We start from the raw sequence: 18,413 nt of genomic DNA, 5'->3' as shown, positions 1-18,413 counted from the left end.
TTGCAGCTATTATTTGGTGAGTCGCTCCCCTAGTGGCCACACAGAGAAACAGTACGTGAACTTTTTGGCTTCAGCGTAACCTTACCTAGGTCATTCTGTCTTCACCTGTTCCTCCTCTACTTGTTAGTAATTAGTTAATGGCAGCTGGTGTAGTGTTTTGTTTTCCCTTTTTTTTTTATTACTCACTACTACACATCTTTTATGAGTCTGTACTTGTAGGAAACGGCCTCAGGTGGCAAGGGATGAGCTCGGAGCCTGCGCACCATATTATATATATATATATATATATATATATATATATATATATATATATATATATATATATATATATATATATATATATATATATATATATACATTCCATATATATATATTCCTCATTGTGCAAGTTGACTGACACGGTGTACTACAGACAAATGTCCGAGCAGGTGGAGCCTCCACTTCTGTTCGTTTATTAACACCCTAACAGCAAACGTGATAAAAACTAACTTGGAGTGCAAATCTTTCCAAAACAAAACAAACAAAAAAAACTATCAGCCAGTATTTAGTTATGAATCAACATTTATTAGTTATATTTGTATATGTACACCAAAGGTACAACACTTATTGATATGTAGAAACAGATTTTTATGTATATGCCATAGACCAAAGACAGAATGTTTTTTCTCTTCTTTTCTTTCAGTAGTGTATTTTCCCACACAAACACACACACACAGGTTCTGCCCTTACATCAGGGTGACGACAGCTTTACTAGCAGGGCAGGTATAGAAAAGAAAGATCTAGAAAATACATAGTAGGCAGGCGTGAGGCAGGCTATCAGCTCTGTTCAGGAGTTTGATCAGTAAGACACGTTTCAGTAGAAAAGGACAAGCTTGAAGATATGCTGGCTCTTTGTTGTGTCAGTTTCCATGTCATCAGTACCATTTAGCTGAGCACTCTTCAGGTGCCTGTGTGTGCATATGGTTTCTGTGTACAAAGCAAAAAAAAGGCAAGTGGAGAAAAAGGCAGTTTACCAAGCGGGATGTCAACAGACCTCTTTTGATGTTGATGGCACAGCAGAGGTGGAATGTGTGAAGACGTGGCGTTTTGACAGGCTGACATGGATACTAGCAGTTCTAGATATCCACGTCTTGCAGCTTTAAATGCGCACGCACTGGGTAAACGAAGATGCCTGAGACTAAAGCCAGTTTTCGCCTTTGAAAAATGTTTCATGCGAGTCACCTGAGGATTGTTGCTCTATACTGTAATAGGCATCGTAACACCACAGATGCTTGTTCTTTCACTCATTTGAACTACTTGGTTTTGTTTGATTCCATACTCTATTATCCACACGGGGCAAATTTGACTTTTTTCCTCTATCACTCTTTCCAGTAGCATTTTAAACACTAATTGCGACCTAAAGTTGGCCTCCTTTTAAAACAAGAAACTTCCCCTTACTCTTTTAATTCCCATTCTTTCTCACCCTCTTTTCTTCCCCTCTTATTCATGCAAGCAGTGATGGTTTCAGGATCACTGTAATTTCAGGAAATTCTGCATTGCCACAGAACAGAACAATTATATATTTATGTATATACAATGACGATGAATTCACACTGATTATATCTTCATGGAGCAAACATTTAAACACTTACATTAGATACAAAAAAGATATTTATATATTGGTGTGTGACAGGTAAGTAAAATGACTAGTTAAGAGCAATTAGAAAATAAAGCATTTCATTACACAGGTTCCTCTATACATTTTGTCTAATCTAATTGTACTCAAGACATAGATATTTTTTCCCTAGAGAATTACATTAAAAATGTCACAGCAATGAGACTATATTCCTACATACCATTTCAATACCCCGTACCCCCAAAAGAAACCAACAAAAAAACATCTGTTACCTACAATATATACACAAAGTGCAAGGAGGCACTTCAGAATATCATGCTTTTAATATAGTGGTGCAAAAAAATAATTATAATTTCATTTAATTCATGCATCTAAAGTGGTGAGTTTGAACGTAATGGTGGTCCAACACTCAATTCCCATCGGTGACACCACGAACTCCATTGTCTCCTCGCGGAACAGATTTTTTTCATTTTTTTAATTTATGTTGTTTTCCTGAAAATCACGAAGGGTAAAAATGGGGCTCAAATAGCCTGCTAGGGTTCCAGTGCTGTGCTCTGCAGCTCACCAATTATCATTATAACTGTAGTAATCTTTGACATTTAAAAGTGTTTAATATGTGTATTTTGTTGCGAGTGAATGTCAGTTTTTCCGCTGTGTTCGGCAGAACACAAAGTGTGCACAATGATGTGTGAAAGCACACTTTCAGCACACCATCGGCTGAGCTTTAAAAGAAAAGATCTGCAAGTGTGTCGGGAGCTAAAGGACAGTGTGACTCTAAGTGCTGAGTTAGGTTTTTCTACTGTTACTTTAAATGGCATCTGTTTGAAGTGAACACCTTCAAGGCGATGTTTTCATTCAGCACAAATGAAAAGACACAGGAGAGGAGAAAAGGATGCAATGCAAAAGAAACCAAACACACAACCACATCGCAGCGGTCTCAGCCCTAGCTTGCGCAGCTTTAATGAGTAACATTATGTGTTTGCGCTCCTTGTAAGTCATTTTCTAACACAGGCAGATATTTATAATTTTACCTGATGGTTGAGCTCATCTTGGCGTCATGTGGAGTTGCTCATGGTTTTGTTCTGAGCCCCCTAAACTTCCCTCCCACTAACATGGACACACAGCTGCAGCATCTCTAGGGTTTGTAGAAACAGTCTTGAGCTATGGTGGTGAAAATAAATTATTTTCCGTTTAATGTCTGGCATCAACTTTCTTTAGTACCTTTTTTTTTTTGCTATTAAATGTTTGCGCTGCTTTTAAATGTGTGCTCCATCACTGTTATAAAACAATCACCTTTTCAGGTCGTACATTGGGAACATTCAACCACCGAGATACCTGTTTGTGCTCACTTCTTGTGCTGGGAGACCTCTGATTTCCATTATAAAGGCTTCCTTTCAGGAAGAACTATGCAGTAAACTGTCACCATTTTTCAGGGAGAAAACTTTCAAAAGTTGTGCTGTTCATAGACAATGATCATGAACTGGAATGCTCAAGTGAGAACGTAAACATTTTGGGGATTTAACAAGAAAGTTCATGTAAAAGAGTAAACATACAAGCCTGAGTCTCTGAAAAACTGAGAGAGAATTTACCTTGCAGGCATTTTGGCTTCATGTGTGCTTTCTTGCTCAATCTCTACATTTTATTCAGGAATCCCACATTTTTCACGAATTTTATTTTGAAAAACAAAAAAAAAACTTAATTTCATTGGCATCGAAAGGTTACTTTGGGGGGAAAAAAGAGAAAAAGTGCTCTGTGAAGTTTAATATTTAGGGAAATAATTTTCTGTGCATTCAATTTTAAGTGATCAGCTGTTGTGCTTGCCAGCTACAGCCGGACAATTTATCAAAACGTGAGCGTTTGTCACAGATCGGAGGCAGTTCAAAAGCCTCCCAGTTGATTGATTTTCTGCCTGTTTGGTCCCTATAGTTGGCTTGGTCATGTTTGAAAATCTATATCTCTCTATGTCTTACTCTGTCGAGCAAATAAATAACTTTTAAATCTCTTTCAACAAGTAAAATTAAGAAGAAAAAAAATCTTTCTTTCACAACAAAGAAAAAAAAGAAAAGAAAAAAGGGCCCCTTGGAGCAATTTGTGCTTCATAATTCCACTTTGACTGTGCTTGTAGGTTTCGAGGCTCAGTGTGGTCCTGACTACCATTCTTTGATCGCTTTGCTAGACCTCAGAGATAGCTGGCAATGCTTGACAATTTGCAAACAGGCGTAGTTTACAGACAGTCACGACTTCAGATGAGAGACTTGGCCTAAAAAAGGGAAATGGCCTCGCGCACATGTCGTAGTGGTGCTGACAAAGATGTAAAGCCAGGATGTGCAGTACAGATTGCATTGGAGTCATGATAAATGCGCTGATTCCCTCTTATCCTCTGATATTAATAAATCACCTTTATGAGACTTGGAGGAGGGTCTCAGTGCATCCGCGTTACACATCAACTTCGTCTCTCATCATATAACTGGGATGTAAGAATAGCTTATCTAACAATTATTCTCTCTTTCTTCTCTCCCTCTCCAGGCCTTGAAGTATGTTGTGCAAGTATTTGCTATGTAGGATATAACTGCGCTCTAACAGGTGAGGTATACCTCTGTTATCAGTTCACGGTTAAGTGAATTAGTATTACATATCAGTCAGATAGACAGTTACAAAAATCTTTAAAGGGACTAATTAAAAAAAAAGAAAAAAAAAGAAAACATAACTACATAAAAAAAACAATTAGTAGTTCTGTTCATGTGACTTTTCATTCACGTTTTTTCTATCACCAGATAGGAAAGCTTGTGGAGCCCAGGAGCAAGGGATCTCTGTGCTGCCATTATTCATGTTTCCATGGTTCCTCCTCGACAAGCGTGCACTCCGCAGCAGAGCCGTTAGTGGCTGAGGTTACCTGCAAGCAGTTAGCAGCGACATCTTAACAACAGATCCAAAGGCAAAACACACGTAAAAACACACACATCATTACACTTACAATGAAAAAAAACTCAAAATGAAAGTCAGTGTTTCCATTTCTTTCGACTAATGAACATTTCTGCCAAAGAATCTGATTGGTCAGTGGGATTTGAAAAGCTTCGAAAGCATGGTTGGTCATGGCTTATTTTTTGCTGTAAGAAAAGCGTCTTTACTCGTCTATCCTGCTGTACCGTTTTTTTCATGTATTGAGGTAAATATTTGATGATTCTAAATTCTAAATTTGATTATGAAAAACTCACTACAGCAACTATATAAAGGAGGCATTTTTACATTCTAGTGCAATGAAAGCTGATTTAAATAAGATGCTGCTGTCTCTGAACTATAATTTTGGTCAATTAACACAATATTAGGCTACTTAGAATTTTGCCATGACTCTTGTTACGAATTATGTCAGATCATCTCATCTCTTTTTCTCATAAGAGCAAAGATGAATGTAGGCCGTAACTGCCCTGAACTACCTTCCTGGTAAATGATTCTTGGACGGATCCCCGTTCCGGTGGGACGAGGGCAGCTGCCGCTCCCAAACCCACCTTCAGTCAAGTAGCATTTTCATCAAGAAAACATGTCCGTAAATGTAAAACCAACTTTAACAGCACATTGTGTCTTTATTAACTGCCCCCAAATCTATTTACTTTGTCCCTGAACTGTCCGAGTCGTTACTTTTAATCAGGGATAGTCTGTTATTCTGGTTCTCTGAGGTAGTCTGCATGCATTTGTTTTTCTTAAAAAAAAATTTAAGAAATTAAATCAACATCAACTTTTGAGCTGCTTTGGTATTTAAACTGAAGCGGAACCTGTTATCAGGTTGCAACGCCAAATGGAAATCCTGGAAAATCAGCAATGACCACTCATGCTTGTGGTAGTCCGAATGTGGGCTATGACCACTAATTTATGATGGCCACATATGTAAAACAAAAAAAAACAATGAATGACTTATAAATACAATACACACACACACACACACACACACACACACACACACACCCCGTTTAAAACTCAGTACATACAGAATATTACAAAATGAATGTATTGTTATATTATAGTTTCTTTTTGCAAGTCTTCTACAGAAGTTTGTAACTAAAAGGGGTTAAAAAGTTGCAAGTTACAGTATTTACATGCAAACAGAGTATAAAAGAAAACAAACATAAGCCAGTGTTAAATCTGGCAGTAGCAAGCCTGTGTGTCACATTTATTCATGCCCATGAATAAATGGAGATTAAAAGGGAGGATATAACTTCTTACTATGGACAGATTGCTTAAGTGAAGGGTGTCAGTGTTGCTAGGCAACACCCTTCACCCTTTAATAAATGAATAGGCTCATCAGCAGACCTTTTCCCCCCGGATGTGTGTGTCAAAGAACAGGGCTTTTGAGCCCTCACATAATCATACTATTAAAACCTGGAATGGATTCAGTTTTAGGATCCAAGATGCTTTTTGTTGTACATTATTGGAGATACTTTGCTGATCTTGATTTGACAGCATAATTCTTCCAGTGGGGAGAGACAGATGGTGTCAGATATAAAAAACCCAGAGGGGAATAACGCAGAGACACTGCGGTATAGAATACTGTGCAAGGAAACCATGAAGCACTAATTATCGGTAACTCTATATATCTGCAATCCTGAAGCAAATCCTATCATAAAACATAATAATTATAGAATTGTCTTGTTGGAAAGGCTTAGTTTTTCATATGTGGGGGGGTTGTTCAAATGTTCAAATACAATTCCAAAATATTAGTCATCAAATTGGTTTAACCTTAAGCGAACATTCTTGTTATATTTTAATCCATAGATGGTCAGGATGTTCATATGACACTGAAGCTGCTATTCCAAAGGGGTGAATACATACTGTACATGCACATGCAACTGGGGTTCTCTCACTTCACCTGTGACATAAACAGTGGGTGCATATACATCATTCTGTACAAAGGTGAAACGAAAAAACGAACAGAGTCAAGCAAATGTGCAGGGTGAGCATGCAACAGAGAGAAATAGTTATATAGAAGTCTCTACGGCTGAAAGTATTAATTGTACCTTGCACTCATCTACTAAGACAGAATTGTTAGCAGTGGTGGTAGCGGTAGTGGAAGCGGTCGGAGTTAAGACGCACTGGTTGGAATTGTTTTCGTGGTGGTTCTTCATGTCGTCGTAATAAGACTGGGTCTTTGTCATCTCAATGTCGTCAGATTTGGCCGCGTGCGCATCCAGCTCTTCCAACTCCGCCTTCGACAGGTGGTAGACAATGCCCGCACCGTAGGAGTCCCCAACCACATTCACAGAGGTCCTGAATCGATCCCTGGAGAGTGAAACCGGGCAACAGCGGTGGGTTTGTTGAACTTTTTCAGCAATGAGAACATTGTACTTTCTAGATGCTTAAAAATGAAGACCCCGATGCAGCAGCAGAGGGGAACCACAATGAACATTTTCCTCTTGTCAAACTCACAGCAGCCAGTCGACAGCAACCAGCAGACTGATATCTTGGGTCGGCAGGCCGACAGCAGTCAAGATCAACAGCATAGTTACCAGGCCAGCACTGGGAATACTGGCTGCCCCGACGCTGGCCAAGGTGGCGGTCAGACTGGAGGTTGAAAGAGAACAGAAGCAGTCCATCACATACTTCAGACACACTACACGTTACCTCAAATCCCTCAAAATGCCAGCCCTCTCAACACTACGACTTTTCAGCTACTAATGAACATTTCACAGGCGTATCGCACAGCTACAAATGATCTTCACTCGGTGGTGCTTATGTAAAAGGGAAGGGTTGAAGAGCACCAGAGTGGGCCCTTCACCATGAGAGATAGGATGTTGAATTTGAGAGTTCATGCACATATTGTGGTATAAAACTGTCACCTCAACCCATGCTATTATGAGAAGAGCAATGAGAAGGACTGTGGTGTAGCAACGGAATTGCAGTTGTGGACATCAAGGACATCAAGGTGACATTAAAAGTGTGTCCTTAGCTTACAGCCATCAGGTTTTAACTGTACAACCTGTGGAATCCTATACAGTACATTCTTGCTCCAAGTACAAGTGCTTTTCTTACCTGACTGTGACAATCTGACCAGGGTCAAGGTGAATTCCGTTCATTTGGGCAATGAAGATGGCAGCCACCGCTTCATACAGAGCAGTTCCATCCATGTTGATGGTGGCGCCGACTGGGAGCACGAAGCGGGTGACTCTTTTGTCAATCCCCAAATTCTCCTCCAGACAACGGAAGGTGACAGGCAGTGTGCCGGCACTGGAGCAAAAAGCAAAATGAAAAAGTATGATAAACTTTACGTGATATAATCGTCTGTATGAACTCCCATCCATTCACCCCGATGCTGACCTGGAGGCTGTCCCCAGAGCAGTGATCCAGGCCTGGAAGATGCCCAAAAAGAACTTGAAGGGGTTTTTCCTTGTGATGGCAAAGTAAATGCTGGGCAGGAAGATTGCTCCGTGGATGATGAGGCCAACAATCACAGTCACCATGTACATGCCAAGCTGCTTGCCTACCACCTCCAAGTCCTTGATGGAGATGATCTTGCCACAAATTAAACATGCAATACCGAAGGGAGAGTACCTGATGGGTTGAAAAGCTGTGTGTTAATCCATTCCACTTAAAATGCAAAAGAGTTCTCACTAAGACTCTGAAAGATTGAGTTTATTATAATCTTTTAAAATGTTATTATGGTTTGAGAAATAACTTTGCATCAAAAGAAAAAAGTTATTTCTAATTCAAATGACCTAAATGGGTTTTAAAATGAGTCAATGGGAATCATGAGTGATACTAACCACATGATCATGATGACAAGTTTCATCACAATCTCATTGAGGATATTGAAGAATTCAAGCATGAGTCTGGCCTTCTCGCCCATCTTTCCCATGCAGATGCCAAATGCAATAAAGAAACCAATCAGACCTGTGGCAAAAAAAAAATCATAAATGCATCAAACTAATAGCAGCGCTGAACGGCGAGTTGAGCTCAGCATGAAGGTTATGAAAGCAGCACGGCTCCAAGGTAGAGCTGAAATATTCCAAGCCTTTTAGACAAATTATTTCAGAAGCCAAGAAGATGGATCCTAATGAATTTGATGGCTACCTGACTTATTTTATTCAATGGAAATGTCTCAACAGCTAGAAACGTGGTGCATTTCCATCAGCACAAATCGTGCCTGAACGCTCTGTACGAGTAAGCAAATGAAAGAGAACCCAGAAGAGGACGAGGATTCTAAAAATATGAACTGTACCTGCAACTGGAACAGCAATCTAGAGTTTTTATTGCACAAGAATGTGCCAATAGTACAGATGTGGACTAATTATTTAATAAAGCATCACATACCCAAAACATTCATGCCACTTTTGAATTGGAGTGACTTTTTCATGATGTACTGAGGCTCCTTTGTGATATTAGCCACTAAACCCTCCATGGTGGTGGCATTGAGATCCTCTTCAACAGCTACTTCCACTTTCTTTGTGACCGTTTGGATCTAAAGGAAACAATAGTAATGATAAGCTGAAAAACCAATAAGAGGTCAGGCGGTGATCTACTGCCTCTTCACTGTGAACAACTCTGTTTGTTCTTCATTTTTTTGATGCATCTTATAATTTAACTCACTGACATGGCTTATATCAACTTTTGATGACCGTCCCCCCCATTACCTGTTGGAAACAAGCCTGCACCAGATTCTCTGGGAACAGGTTTCTGATCAGATCAAAGAAGGCGTCCAAGCTGGACACATCATCGTTTTTCTCGCCCTCGCCCAGATTTTGCTTCAGTTTGGGATTGCCAGGGTGGATAACTAAGACCAGGATGACTCCCAGGATAGCAGCGATAATAGTGGTGGTCATGTAGTAGACCATAGCTCTGGTGCCGAGGCGACCGCTGGATTTAGCATCAAGACCGGCCAGACCTGCACACAAAACCCCTAGTATTTACTTAATGAACAGAAGATGCTGACTCAATACTGTGGGGAATGAGAGATGAATGCAAAGATCATTAAAGGTTATGCAAGGATCCTCAGTTTACTTCTCCTCTTCCTCGATTGTGTAGATACAAAACACTCTCACTGCACCTGTGATTAAACTGGAGATGATGAGTGGCAGAATCAACATCTTCAGCATTCTCATCAGGATATCTCCAGGAAAAGCAATCACCATGACAATATCTGGGTGGATAGGCGAAGCAACACGAAGCAACATCCCTGCTACAGCTCCCAAGATCACACCTGAAGTGAAAGAAGTTAGAATGAGTTGAACAACAACATCAACAACAAGAAAAACAACATCTTATTTCACAAAATTGAAGCTCAGCTGGAATTAAATTATGGAATGGAATTAAAAGATCTGAATCATTTTGTGCTGGATCAACTGGAATTCCAGCTGTGAAGAACACTCAAAGACTCTCAAAGACTTCTGACAGCATCTCCTGCATGTTGTAAAGATAAAACCAAAACCTAAGATCAACTAAAACTCAGAGAGGATTTAGATTAAGATTATACTTCTTTGAAACAAGGCAGCTGGTTGGATCCCCTGGTGAAGCGCCTCTAATCTTGTTACACTTAAATGGTTTTTGAAGATTTATTTCACTTTCTCTTTGAGACCAGTAAAGTATATATTAAAAAAAAAGAAGAAAAATCGTTTTATGCCCACTTTGTACCTTGTTGGGCTATTTCAGCTCCTCCCACAAAACTCATATTGACCCCTGGAGACAAACGCCTCTTTAAACTAGCTGCTCTCTTCCTGCAGCAAGCTGTTATTGCCAGAAAATGAAGCTGACCTCTGTGTGCTCTGACCCCCCGTCTGACAGGCCCAGCGGTTGGCCTCTGTGTCTAAGTCCAGACAAAGCTCCAACATCTCCCTGGGGCTATACTTCCTCTGCCAAGGATAACACAGCCTAATATGTTGTTCATAACACACACACTAGTACCAAAAGCACTTTTCTGGAGACAAAGTTGTCGTCTGTATTCATTCTGTCCTTAAGTCCACCAACTTCCTGTGGATTCTGCACACCAAATGGTTTTGGATGCCACTCGACTTCCTGTGCCTTCTCTTTGGCCTGGATTTGACTTCCCTCAAACCCTTATCTGCCAAGTGACAGATGATTATTGATTATGCTGGCTTGCTCACTTAGAGAGGGCGCTGCCAACTAGTGTGAGATGTTGAAAACACATCCATATAAGAAGCAGCACACACAGGAATTAGAATAAGTTAAACATGCAGATGTAGGGGCGGATCGAATCTGCTAACAGTTTTCTGACTCAGAGAGAACACTTTGCTCTCAGACACAACAAATATAAAAATAGATGAGGCTAAAGAAGCCTAATTTAGGATCTAACCATAAATTGCATCACTATATTCATGCCTTTCGCTTTTCGTCATTAAACCTCCACCTGCAGCGCAGTGAGTCTACACTTTTTCATGCATCACCAGGGGCTTATTTGGTGTCCAAGGCTCAGCACAGAGCGTTTGATAGCAACAGGTGGCATGTGCTGGGGAAGGTCAGAACACCCAGTCATTCTTCTGCCTGGTACACTGAGCACAGATGGCATCTCCTCCTCGTGTTACAAGTAGGATGCAGGACGACGAAGGACTGAGCTAAATGTTTGTCACTGTCCATCTTTATCTTTATCTTTATATTACAGGGCAGCTGTGGCTACGAAACGTAGCTTACCACCACCAGTGAGAATGTGTATGAATGAATAATGGTCTAAGTGTAGCACTTTGAGATTCATTGAATGGAAAGTGCGTTACAAGTTAAATGCATTATTATTATTATTATTATCTCACAGCCCTGCCATTTGTGGAGACTTTGGGCCGGGGGGAGTGATGGTGCGAATACTTACCGAGGACGGTGAGTGTGAGCAGAAGGTTTTTGAACAGTTTGGAGCATATTTTGGCACATTTTGACTGGGGCCTGGCCTCAATGGGCTCCAGGTGGCTCTCGTGCATCCTCACCTCCACTTGTTTAGGCATACTGTTGGCACTGTGACAGAGAGAGATGACAAATAAGGATGACTGAGTAAATCAAAAACACAAAGTCCATTTGAAACACACCCATGGCCATCCAGAGTATGTGCCATTGTGCCATGTGTCATTATTATAATGTAATGTGTTTTAAAACAATGTAGAGCTAAACACAAAACAGCCCAAGATGAAAAGTGTGAAGCATTCAAGTGTCGCCGAGCTGTCACTCCATCTCTGTTCATGGCTGGAGCAGTGCAGCGTCACACAGATGGAAACTGACGGCAAGCTGCTGCTTGAAAACTGCAACCCTTTGAGATGATACTTCAGACATTTAGCATCTCAAGGCTGTTCATTAAAAGCTCTTTCACAAAGAATATTTTAACACATGTGGGAAGAGGTGCTCCATACGAGGAGGCGTTTATAGGTAGATGTCAGAGGCACTGCAGCACTACACAGATGAAGGAACAGTGGGACCGAAAAAGTGTTATGGTACAGACGTTTAATAAACAACAACAGAGGCAGGACATTCTGAATAAACATTTAACTCACTGATATCAAACAGTATTACATACAACCATGTCAATGTATTGTGTATAATTTAAAATGGTCGCACCATGACTGTGGTTAAATATCACTTCAGATGAATATCTGCATTCAGACCCCAGGTATGAAAAGGAAAAACTGGCAGAAAAAGTGCCAAATTCGCAAAGGTTTGATGAAACAAGTGAGCAAAATCTTTATCACAGATAAAAAATAATTGACAGAATCATGTAAAACATGACATTAAGCTGTAGGAAGAGGAACCATGGTATATTTAAGTGATTACACGCCACTTACAGGCAACAGAAAGCGCCACAGCAGCACCACTGAGGTGTGGATGAGTTGACAAAAGGGAACTGTGTCTGTCACTGTCAGTTAGACAGATGAGTCAGAAAATAACAGACAACGACAATAAAAAGAGGAAGTATAATTTTGTGTTTGCTAGAGGAAAGCCTCAACGTCCTCCTGGATGGGTCAGCTATGAATTGAAAACACAAATCAAGTATTTTGTTGTTTTTTTTTTGTTCTTTTGAGACTTGATCAAAGACAAGAGAGGGAGCTCAAATGAAAACATATTCTCATAACCAAAGGTTCTTTGTAGTTGTATCACTGTTCTTAAAGAGGTCACTGAGATTTCCGCAGCAAATGCACATTTTCACACTTATTCACACTTTCGCCAGCTTTGCGTATCACTGCGGTGAGAGCTATAGGAAGACCACCTGGCCAGCCTCCAGGCACACAGATGGACCAGCACTCCTATTTATTCCTATTAATTTCAGAGCATGGTGTGAAATACAGAAAATAGATGCAACCAGCAGTCAAATCCTGACATTCTACCTCGGCTATTTCATATTTCACACCAAAGCTGGAGGAATTTGTACAAAGCCCAGAAATAAAACACAGAAAAATATGCCTGTCAAAGAATCCCTACTCAATGCAGCAAGAGTGGTGAGAACTGTTAAATTATTGTCCCTTTTTGCTCTCCCCTTCGGTATTTTTAGCTCTAAGAGAGGAAACGGGCGATATTCTGTCATAATCCTCTCATTAGCACCTCTCTAAAGTCAGAGAAAGATGAGAAAGCAGGTCTGAACTGAAGAACATGAAAAATTACAGTCATTAGCTCCAGCAGTTGCTGCATTATTTAGCATCACTTCCCAACAGAGCGAAATAGTAATGTGTTTTTTTTTATTTTTTATGTTGTAGCAGAATTCAACATGCTGTACATAATTTTAGCTTTGATTAACATTTCACAAGCTGAGAACTTCTCCCCTAACAAGTCATTCAATGAAGCCTCTGGGTCTTGGCTGGGGCTTTTAGAAAGTGTGAATTGAAAAAGAAAGAAAACATGTCTTTGAGCTGTTAAAAGCTCTTAAAGTACAGTTCTTTGACTATAATTGGATTTGACAAAAATGTTCAACAAGAAATCATAATTCTGGGCATTTACAGTATTTTTTCTGCTGTTGCTTCTGACTGTAATGGGATCATCTTTTCAAACCGATTAACCCTGGCCAAGGGCTTAGTCAGATTAATTGTATTACAGGGCTTTAACACCATGCTGAATTAAAACAAAACTAATCCTAGTAAACCAAATTTAACATAAATATAAAAAATATGTTAAAATTCTCCAAAGTTATACATTTCTATGAATACGTAAAGTAACATATATTTTTTCTTATACAAACCTATTTTGCATAGAGAAGTGATATTTAGTCCTTAAGGTGATTGAAATAAATGACAAAAAAAAATAAAAAATCATTCAAGAAAGTATATTGTGTCTAAAACTGCTAACTGCTTCTAAAAGTACTTACTTCATTTCTGGGTAAGATGAGGTAAGTTCTATATACATTGACCAGAATCAGATCTCCAGACTTTGGTATTTAGGAGGAAAATCGCACGAGAAAGTTTCAGCAGGATCCAAACTGCTCCATGGGAAAACGTTGCCAGGTGTCAGCAGATAAGGTCCCGGGTACTGGAGACACCAGACTTCTGCTGACAGCTAGCTGCTTTCAGCCGCCCAACAACTTGTCCAAAGCATCCAGAGATGAGAGAGTCAGCGTAGTCCAGACAACAGCCAAAGCCGCTGCAACCCGAATAGCCTCATCCTGATGTCCACCAAGTCAGCCCCCCCTCCCTCCAACCACCCACCCAACTCCAAGCCCCCACCTTCTGACTCCAACTAGCCCACGCATACACTCAGACACAACCACACGCACACACATCCAATAAACCTATAAGTAAATGAATAACTTAAAGTAGAAATAAATGGAGGGGTTAGTATATGACCTTAATTGTGAAATCCCTCACGGACCCTCCAATGCCTGGGTTGTGTAATCTCCTAGAGAGCCCACTTCCCAACTCTCACTGCTTCTATGGATAGGATTGAGAGCAGCCAGGTTGCTGGAGATGAGCATGATAATCACTAATGGCACAGTGTGGACAGCAGTGCTTTTCAAGTAATGATTTCGCTGAGATGGGAATAAACAACAAAGGAATGATGGACAGAAGATTTGACATCCATAATCTGTCCAGGGCTTTGAGGTCCTGATGGACAACACATAAAAAGGTTAATGTTGGCTCTTCTCTAGACTAAAGAGAGCAGATATTAGGAAGAATATATACGTGAGCACACAGTAAAACCTTCCCGCGCATATATTTAAGACACATGCACGCTCTAGCATATAGCTTTATGTAATCTTACCATTCAATAAAACTTCCCAACTGCACTAATGCCCAAGAACGGACCGATGTGATTCATGTGAGGGTGGTGTCACGTTGATTTCCCACTAGTCTCCAAACAGCATGGGACTTCACATCGTATTGAGCACTATCACATTATTCTAATTAGGGAAATGTGTTGGAAAGCTATTTCCTCTTCAAACAAATGACCGGTCGCACAACAGAGGCCCAAGGAATGCCATCTCGGCCTGGAAAGTTGTCTCAAAAATCCCTTATCCTAAATCCCTTGACATGTCATACTTATTAAAAGGGCTCTCTGAGGGAAAGGGGTGCAATCGAGATGAGAGCGAGAGACATGGGACGGAGAAAAAGGGGTTAAGGGAGGGAGTAAGAGGGACACTAGCGAATAAGGGGTACTGGGGTCACCAGCACCTCTCAGCCAAAAAAGGGGCCTGATAGGGGGAAGGGTGAGGCAGCCATCACTGCTCTTGGCTGGTACCATGTGAAGCTCTCTGCTTCCTCTCTCTTCCTTCTGAGGGGCTTTGTTTCACATGCAAACAGTGGCAGTGGCCCCAACTCGTCCGGCCAAGTGCTGCATCCAAACTGGCAGCAGCAAGAAAAGACGGGAGGGGGGGGTTCAGACGGGAGGGGGAGCAAGGGCATAGCGAAGGGGTAGGGGGCAGTGGGCATATCCAGAATCCCAGATCTTTCAGGCCCCTGATGTCATGCCTGTGCCCACCGTGGGAGAGCGGCGAAGGGACCAAGGCGCCCCTTTCTCTTTCCCCCCTCCTCGGTCTTTTTTTTTTCCAGGATGAATGAATCTTTCAGAAGCGGCAGCCCATTGTCTCCCATAATCGACAGCGATTATCCCGATTTTATGGAGCCTTCCCAGAGCGAGGAGGTTCCCTGAGTGCTGGCATTCAGGGCCACTGCGAGGCAGCAAGGACCACGAGGGGTTGCCTTAGCAACGCTCTGTGGCTTAAAGAGAAGGGGAAAGAGGAAGCCTGCAGCCACACACATATCCAACACAAAAAACACTTACACATGATATATGGCTTGACAGATAGGCAAACAGTTACAATTCATCTTTACCACAATAGAGATTTTTTTATTAAATGGACAAGTTAGACAGAGCATTTAAACCATTTTACAAACCCTGCAAGGCAGGCTTTGATGTTGTGTTGCAGCATAATTAATGAGCTACTGTCATAAACTGTCTTTAATCACTGAACTATTCCCAACATTTGTTTACACAATAATCAACAAGTCGGAGTTAGTGGCCAGTTGTGTGTATTGACTTCAAATTCAATATTTTGTTGTCTATGCAATAATACAGGAGGACATGTTAATGACGATACAAAAATCCCATCGGTCTCTCGAGGGGCCCAATCCCAGTTCTCATGATTGGTGCATCACAGTATAATGTGAGGTAAAGACAACTGGATGTGAGCCAGGTTCCGGATATATCTGGCCCCTTTGGGCCTCACAGCCACTTGCATTACAGTGGGAAGAAATGGGCTCACACATACTAGCTACCCAGGAGCTGTGAGCAATCCCCTCTTCCCATCTCCACCACCACCATCACACATGAAAACAAAGCTCTCAGCAAACACTTCAGATGGTGCGGTGCATAGGAAGTGGCAGATAAATTCCAGCATCCAAAGAAAGGGATTTTTTGTCACTCTACACCCTCAATCCGGGTATCCCTTTGATGGTTGTTGAGACAAATGCATTCAGTCATAGACAGAGAGGTATCTAGAGCAAAAACTTGACCATAGGGGGATGTGAACTCAAAACTTTGTGTAGACTCAACACGAACACTTGCTCTTTCCCTACAACCATTAGATAAGCTCCTATGTGGTCACATGTAGTCTTCGACCTTCATGTGAATGTTTTCTTACATCTAAATTCATCCATTTCCTACACCAGCTACTGCAAGAAGCATTACCCATTCTAAACTTTTATCCTCTCGATTTGGTTAATTTAAGAGTGGCTGCACAGAGATACTCAGTGGTCCACTTTAAAGCTCTCTTGAACCATTTCCAAGTGGACCCTGGAGTGAGAGTAAAATCTGATCAAAGACTGGCTTGGGGCCAGGGAAACCGTACTCTGAATGAAGCAGATTTTTTCCTGATAAACATCCAAGTCAGTTTCATACCGACACTCATTGTTTTCAGAGAGAATTCAATGACCAACCAATGAATGGAGAGCAAGTGACACATTCCGAGGGACGTGAACAACCAACACTATGTCATTTCATGGTCCAAGGTTGCTGTGTTTAACAAAGCACTTACACACATCACATTATTATCTCACTGGCTGGACTTAAACTTAAAATTGAATATCATGTATTTAGCAGGAAATCACATTTTAAGCCATATTTTGCTTCCTTTTACTTTGTTAGTGCCTCATCACTGGGTCAGCTGCTAAGTCTTCTACTGTTTTTGACTTTATTCTGGAACATGTTGCTATGGTCGATGAATCATGTTTCACATATCAAGTTGCCATGGGTTTTACGTCCGGGGATTTAGTGCCCTTCCTGACACAGTCTTTGCTATTTATCCAGGTTTGGGACCAGCATCATAAAGAATACTGACTTGTAACTCCTCAGTGACTGGGTTTTTGCACTGTGGTTCGGTGTCCAACCCAAGGAAACACAAATATATGGTAAAATACCTAAACAGTTTGATTTGCTAGTTGATTTTCTGAGTGAGAAGCATTTGAAATATCTCCTAAACATATTTTTAGCTAATCTGCCTTTTCAGTAAGGTGGTTAACATAACTGTTACTGAGCATGTGTTGTTAACAGAATGGCATCAAAGCTAATCTTAAGGCAACCATGTGTTTTACTATGTTCTATTTTGCTTTGAGGTTGAAAAAAAGACTTCTTTTCAGGTTCTGACTCCCAACTTTTGGAGTAAATAGCATTAGAACAGATCAGACAGACTCTTTTAAGCACTGACAGTGCTGCTTTGTACATGGCAGACTGTGATAGTGACATGTGAGATCACTTCCAGCAATGCAGCTAACAGACTACCTTACAACTCATACACAGAAACGTTGCTTTATAGTGTTGCTTAATAAATGGTAGAAGTATGAAGTCGTCACATACTCGTAGAGCCCTTATTATCTTTAGGCCTCTGTGTGTTATTTGTAACAATTCATTTAATAGAAACCAATCTATTACTCTGTCACTTTCCTCACTGAGCCATACAATACAAAATAATTACTTTGTATGAAATAGCAGTGCCGTACAAACTTCAGTTTTCTTCATCTGGAAACCTTTCCCAAAATATTTAAGTCAGGGTGCATCACTATCCTGACAGTGAATAAATGAGCCATACGGGCCCATCTTTCAGCATCCCCCTAGATTTCCTTTTGTTTAGCACAACTCTTTGTGTCTATAATGAGGCAATCATTAGAGAGAGCCTCTGTGAGTCCTGAGGCGAGTGTGGTGGTCTGCATAGGTCTCTCAGATGTGACCAGTCCCATTGTAATTACATGCTAACAGCCTATTATGATGAGAAGTTTTCAAGGGACCGAATGAGATAATCCAAATTAATCTGGATAATTTCTCAGACATTTCTCATCAGCTTTTATAACTCTTATCTACAACATATTCGAAGAGTCTTAACTGCCCCTGCCCCTGCCCCCATCAC

At 40.8% G+C, this 18,413-nt stretch overlaps 1 protein-coding gene across 3 annotated transcripts in view; it reads right to left on the bottom strand.

The window, feature by feature from the left end:
* Window positions 1-557: 557 nt before the first annotated feature.
* slc1a2b (solute carrier family 1 member 2b) overlaps window positions 558-18,413 on the bottom strand; it is a 28,896-nt gene continuing 11,040 nt past the window's right edge. The window contains exons 1-11 of one of the 3 annotated variants that reach the window (XM_061721497.1): window positions 13,887-14,155; window positions 11,418-11,557; window positions 9,648-9,800; window positions 9,235-9,485; window positions 8,915-9,062; window positions 8,368-8,494; window positions 7,922-8,155; window positions 7,637-7,831; window positions 7,034-7,168; window positions 6,625-6,886; window positions 558-4,508 (exon numbers count right to left, since the gene is read on the bottom strand). In XM_061721497.1, coding sequence (XP_061577481.1) covers window positions 4,437-4,508; window positions 6,625-6,886; window positions 7,034-7,168; window positions 7,637-7,831; window positions 7,922-8,155; window positions 8,368-8,494; window positions 8,915-9,062; window positions 9,235-9,485; window positions 9,648-9,800; window positions 11,418-11,557; window positions 13,887-13,924 — 1,755 coding nt within the window. In that variant the 5' untranslated portion in view covers window positions 13,925-14,155 and the 3' untranslated portion in view covers window positions 558-4,436. Of the gene's footprint in view, window positions 4,509-6,624; window positions 6,887-7,033; window positions 7,169-7,636; window positions 7,832-7,921; window positions 8,156-8,367; window positions 8,495-8,914; window positions 9,063-9,234; window positions 9,486-9,647; window positions 9,801-11,417; window positions 11,558-13,886; window positions 14,156-18,413 lie in introns of those variants that run through there. The other 2 variants (XM_061721495.1, XM_061721496.1) reach the window with 2 other exon arrangements.

Source organism: Cololabis saira, chromosome 5, assembly GCF_033807715.1.
Source record: "Cololabis saira isolate AMF1-May2022 chromosome 5, fColSai1.1, whole genome shotgun sequence".
NCBI classification, from domain to species: Eukaryota; Metazoa; Chordata; class Actinopteri; order Beloniformes; family Belonidae; genus Cololabis; species Cololabis saira.
This window is presented reverse-complemented; position numbering and strand designations above follow the sequence as displayed.